Source organism: Coregonus clupeaformis, unplaced genomic scaffold, assembly GCF_020615455.1.
Source record: "Coregonus clupeaformis isolate EN_2021a unplaced genomic scaffold, ASM2061545v1 scaf2745, whole genome shotgun sequence".
NCBI classification, from domain to species: Eukaryota; Metazoa; Chordata; class Actinopteri; order Salmoniformes; family Salmonidae; genus Coregonus; species Coregonus clupeaformis.
This window is the reverse complement of record NW_025536199.1, coordinates 45,175-51,174: the sequence shown is the minus strand read 5'-3', so window position 1 is coordinate 51,174 and position 6,000 is coordinate 45,175. Positions and strand designations below refer to the sequence as shown.

General features: G+C 44.8%; 1 protein-coding gene across 2 annotated transcripts in view; it reads left to right on the top strand.

The window, feature by feature from the left end:
* Positions 1 to 398: 398 nt before the first annotated feature.
* The window catches only part of LOC121548374 (FH1/FH2 domain-containing protein 3-like), a 47,284-nt gene continuing 41,682 nt past the window's right edge, over positions 399 to 6,000 (top strand). Inside the window, exons 1-3 of one of the 2 annotated variants that reach the window (XM_045219788.1) lie at positions 399 to 927; positions 2,484 to 2,513; positions 5,487 to 5,537. In XM_045219788.1, coding sequence (XP_045075723.1) covers positions 5,509 to 5,537 — 29 coding nt within the window. In that variant the 5' untranslated portion in view covers positions 399 to 927; positions 2,484 to 2,513; positions 5,487 to 5,508. Of the gene's footprint in view, positions 928 to 2,483; positions 2,514 to 3,565; positions 5,538 to 6,000 lie in introns of those variants that run through there. The other variant, XM_045219789.1, reaches the window with a different exon arrangement.

Sequence of the window (6,000 nt, the reverse complement as noted above, 5' to 3'; positions counted from 1 at the left end):
TCTCCATACAGATACTAGTCCGGTCGCTAGCTAGCTAAGCCAATGTCTCCATACAGATACTAGTCCGGTCGCTAGCTAGCTAAGCCAATGTCTCCATACAGATACTAGTCCGGTCGCTAGCTAGCTAAGCCAATGTCTCCATACAGATACTAGTCCGGTCGCTAGCTAGCTAAGCCAATGTCTCCATACAGATACTAGTCCGGTCGCTAGCTAGCTAAGCCAATGTCTCCATACAGATACTAGTCCGGTCGCTAGCTAGCTAAGCCAATGTCTCCATACAGATACTAGTCCGGTCGCTAGCTAGCTAAGCCAATGTCTCCATACAGATACTAGTCCGGTCGCTAGCTAGCTAAGCCAATGTCTCCATACAGATACTAGTCCGGTCGCTAGCTAGCTAAGCCAATGTCTCCAGAGAGATACTAGTCCGGTCGCTAGCTAGCTAAGCACACCCACCACTGTGACTGACATCATGTTGGAACGCTTACAGTACACACACGGACAAACTAACGACTGCTGGGGAAAAAAATAGGTCCAACTATTCTGTCTAGTAGAAACGATGAGACACACTCGCACACACAAACACACACGCATACGAACACACAAACACACACTCGCAAACACAAGCACACACAAACACACACGAACACACTATTTCTCTCTCTGCACCCCCCTTGTTTTCGAGCCCTGTCTCAGAGGAGTGGACTGACAGGAAACACTGTTGTTTGGAGACGCTGAAGTGTGTGTGTGCTCCTACTGCCTTGGCAGCCATTGCTCCTCACTCTCTCACTCTTTGTGTGTGTTTTTCCCTCCCGTCCGTTGGTCCGTCCTCAGCCCGTCTCCTACTGACTTGGCTGGCCCTGAGAAGCAACAGCAGCCTCCGACTGTCCAGGAGCAACAAGGGAACAAGACTGAGAGGAACACCTTCAGGTAAGCACTGTTACTGTACCTCTCAGGGACCGGGACAGAGACGAGGACTGAGACAGAGTTGTTTATCAGTGTGTGGGTGAGGGAGGGGAGAGGATGTACCTGCTGAGGGTCACTGTCATTATGATGAAAGCAGGGGGGGTTATATACAGTACCAGTCAAAAGTTTGGACACACCTACTCATTCCAGGGTTTTTCTTTATTTTTACTATTTTCTACATTGTAGAATAATAGTGAAGACATCAAAACTATGAAATAACACATATGGAATCATGTAGTAACCAAAAAAGTGTTAAACAAATCAAAATATATTTTATATTTGAGATTCTTCAAATATTTACATTTACATCATTTAGCAGAAGCTCTTATCCAGAGCGACTTACAAATTGATAGCCACCCTTTGCCTTGATGACAGCGTTGCACACTCTTGGCATTCTCTCAACCAGGTTCACCTGGAATGTTTTTCCAACAGTCTTGAAGGAGTTCCCTCATATGCTGAGCACTTGTTGGCTGCTTTTCTTTCACTCTGCAGGGGGGGGGGATTATATACCTACCTGAGGATCACTGTCATTATGATGAAAGCAGGGGGGAGATTATATACCTTCAAGTGTTTCACTGATAAGGATAGCCATCACACATTGTTAGAGAGATCTTTCACCAGTGTTTGGTCGTGTGGTGACTATTATTTGAGATGCTTTATGTCCACCGTTGAGCTTTTGATCATCTTCCGTTTTGGATAAGCCAACCAGTGATTGCTCACTGACATTTAAAACATTTTTGGTGACCATTTAAGAGACTAATTTGACACCATAATTTGTCTTCAACCTCATTTTTTTTCGGCTAGATAATGCAAATAGTTTCAGTATGTCTAATGGTCATTATTTGTCCTGTAACATTGACTCTAAATCATCTTGTATGGAATTAGAAGTCTTATTGACTTTCCTCTCTTCGTGTCAGCTTTCTCTCTCTCTGACTCTCTCTCCCCCCTCTCCTCCTCTCTATCTTTCACTCTCACCCCTCTCTATCCTTCACTCTCCCCCCTCTCTATCTTTCACTCTCCCCCTCTCTATCTTTCACTCTCCCCCCTCTCCCTTATTTTCTCTCTCTCTCTCGCTCTCTCTCTCTCTCTCTCTCTCTCTCTCTTTCTCTGATATTTTCCCCCTCTCCTACTCCTCCTCCTTCCCTCGCTCCTCTCCTCCTCCATTCCCTCGCTCCTCTCCTCGCTCCTCTCCTCCTCCATTCCCTCGCTCCTCCTCCTCCATTCCCCCTCTCCTCTCCTCCTCCTTCTCGTCCTCCTTCCCGCTCTCCTCCTCCTTCCCTCACTCCTCTCCTCCTCCTTCCCTCGCTCCTCTCCTCCTCCATTCCCTCGCTCCTCTCCTCCTCCATTCCCTCGCTCCTCTCCTCCTCCATTCCCTCGCTCCTCTCCTCCTCCATTCCCTCTCTCCTCTCCTCCTCCTTCATAATGTCTGGCTGCCATCCTAATCTCTTTCCTTGCTGCTGTGGTTGCCCAACATTCCCTCCCTCCCTCCCTCCACCCCTCCTCTTCCTCTCCTTGTACAGCTCTGAGCAGGCCAGCCACGATGCCGTTTGGTGAGTAGCCCTCTGCACGGCCAAAGAATGTGACTTTCTGTGAGGCGCCGTTGTGATTTTAAATCATTACGATAGTTAGTCATTTAAAGGAATGAGAGAGAGGGAGAGGGAGACGGAGGAAGAGAGGAAGGGACTGATGGAGGGAGGGATGGAAGATAGAGAGATGAAGGGAAGGATGGTGGGAGGGAATGAGGGAGGCACCACACTGTTCAGACTTCCTGACAACAACCGACAGATGGGGCCCGTCAATTCAAATCCCCAATTAGAGACTTCAATTCAGGCCTTATGTAAGAGGGCTGTCACTGGAACATTAGCTTTATAGCTAAAGTGGGTTTACCATATTCTGTCGCAGTGTACAGTATCCAGCATCACATTCAGAGGCTGTATTATGATAGAACATACAAAATAAATGATTAACACCACATTCTGTTGATAGAACCATATAGGGCAAAAGGTTTCATACACAGAGCGAGACGGATTCTGGCAGCAGGTGAAACAACATTGAAGAATGCTTTGCTACGCTGCTCCAATTTTCAGCTATTTTCTCTCTCTCTCTGTTTCTGTCCAGAAGTTTAAACCCTCTCCTCTCTTTCCCTGGCCTGCATCTGTTTCTGTCCAGAAGTTTAAACCCTCTCCTCTCTTTCCCTGGCCTGCCTCTGTTTCTGTCCAGAAGTTTAAACCCTCTCCTCTCTTTCCCTGGCCTGGCTCTGTTTCTGTCCAGAAGTTTAAACTCTCTTTTTCTTTTATTACCCTTCCCTTTAAAGCTGCAATATTATAACTTTTTGGGCGACCCGACCAAATTCAAATAGCAATATGAGTTATAGATCTGTCATCCTCATTAAAAGCCAGTCTAAGAAGCGGCAGATCTGTTCTATGCTCGCTATTTCTTTGCTTCCCGTTCTTAAGTTTTGTTTTTGCGTTTTTTTCTTTTGGGTTTGTACACCAGATTCAAACATTTGAAAATACAATATTTTTGGTTTATTGAAAATATATTTCACAGAGGTTTAGATGGTCCAATGATTCTCTACACTATACATTGCTTGTTTTGTCACATAAACTGAAATTAGGCGAACTACTATAATTTTTGCAACCAGGAAATGGTTGCATATTGCACCTTTTTTAAAGTATGAATGGTTTCAATAGCGGCATGGAATTGTTTCTGATGATGATGTGGAAGTTCGGAATGCAATGATGACACAATGTTATGACTATCACATTCTGTTCAGATGATTTAATTACCATGGAGACCAGGTTACCATGCTCATCATCTCATCTATCAGCCAGCTCACTCTCTCTTGTCTATATGTGGAGACCAGGTTACCATGCTCATCTATTTGGATGTTCAACCATTGTTTACCATATATTAAACATAACTAAGTGCTGGATTTGACTGTTAGTGGCTACGTGTTCTAGTGTGGACACTAGAGAAGTATTTCCTGCTTAATATGTACTTAGCTGCATTATAGTGGTGTTACTGTTCACGTTATTATAGACATTGGTATTGACGTGACCTTTACCCTCCTGTGGTGTCATCAGCCAGAGTCGGAGTAGTACGACGTGACACTACCACGTGTTGAGTTGGTATATCTCTCTCCAGTATCCTACCACGTGTTGAGTTGATATCTCTCTCCTGTATCCTACCACGTGTTGAGTTGGTATATCTCTCTCCAGGATCCTACCACGTGTTGAGTTGGTATCTCTCTCTCCTGTATCCTACCACGTGTTGAGTTGGTATCTCTCTCCTGTATCCTACCACGTGTTGAGTTGGTATATCTCTCTCCAGTATCCTACCACGTGTTGAGTTGGTATCTCTCTCTCCTGTATCCTACCACGTGTTGAGTTGGTATCTCTCTCCTGTATCCTACCACGTGTTGAGTTGGTATATCTCTCTCCAGTATCCTACCATGTGTTGAGTTGGTATCTCTCTCTGTCCTGTATCCTACCACTACCTCCTGTTGAGTTGGTATCTCTCTCTGTCCTGTATCCTACCACTATCTCATGTTGAGTTGGTATATCTCTTTCCTGTATTCTACCACGTGTTGAGTTGGTATCTCTCTCCTGTATCCTACCACTATCTCATGTTGAGTTGGTATCTCTCTCTCCTGTATCCTACCACTACCTCATGTTGAGTTGGTATCTCTCTCTCCTGTATCCTACCACTATCTCATGTTGAGTTGGTATCTCTCTCTCCTGTATCCTACCACTATCTCATGTTGAGTTGGTATCTCTCTCCTGTATCCTACCACTATCTCATGTTGAGTTGGTATCTCTCTCCTGTATCCTACCACTATCTCATGTTGAGTTGGTATCTCTCTCCTGTATCCTACCACTATCTCATGTTGAGTTGGTATCTCTCTCCTGTATCCTACCACTATCTAATGTTGAGTTGGTATATCTCTCTCCTGTATCCTACCATGTGTTGAGTTGGTATCTCTCTCCTGTATCCTACCACTACCTCATGTTGAGTTGGTATATCTCTCTCCTGTATCCTACCACTATCTCATGTTGAGTTGGTATCTCTCTCCTGTATCCTACCACTATCTCATGTTGAGTTGGTATCTCTCTCCTGTATCCTACCACTATCTCATGTTGAGTTGGTATCTCTCTCCTGTATCCTACCACTATCTCATGTTGAGTTGGTATCTCTCTCCTGTATCCTACCACTATCTCATGTTGAGTTGGTATATCTCTCTCCTGTATCCTACCACATGTTGAGTTGGTATCTCTCTCCTGTATCCTACCACTACCTCGTGTTGAGTTGGTATATCTCTCTCCTACATGGCTGGACACCTTTTTTATTTCTTAGTTTGGAAGCGAAGGAAATTCATATTGAAACGTGTGTGTGGACATTCCTTGTCAAGTTACCGCCCCGCAGTATGATTTGATTAGCAGCCATTTTGTTAATGAAACGTTAAGGTGTTGGTGGTTGGTTGATGTGTACTGTAGAGGTATAAACCCATGTTCTCTCCCCAGCCCAGAGGACTGTAATGTTAATATGGACAAGCCCGTCCTCAGGAAGTTTGAGTAAGTACAGTGTGGTTATGGGAGCATTGTGTGCTTGGAGCCTGCTGCTGTTTCTGGGGTCTGGGGGTCATGGCTGGGTCTTAAATGGGGCCCTATTCCCTGTATAGTGCACAACTTTTGACCAGAGCCAATAGGGTTCTAATGGTCAAAAGCAGTGGACTTTTGTATTGAATAAGGTGCCATTTGGGGACGTTAGCCTGGGTGTTATGGTGTGTGGCGTCCATTTTGAAACGGTGTGTTGATGTTAACGTGTGTGTGGTCTGCGGTTTGTGATTTTAAAGTCGTTTCAACCAATCAATTAACAGGGTTTTATCGTGAACGTTCATTGACGTTACAGGGTTCAAGACACAGATTGAGCAGAAATGAAGGTGTAAGATTCATCACATGACAACAAGCTAGATTAAAGGGAATCATATTCATCATCTCCAGCACCACCCCAACATCAACATCTGTGAAAACGGCG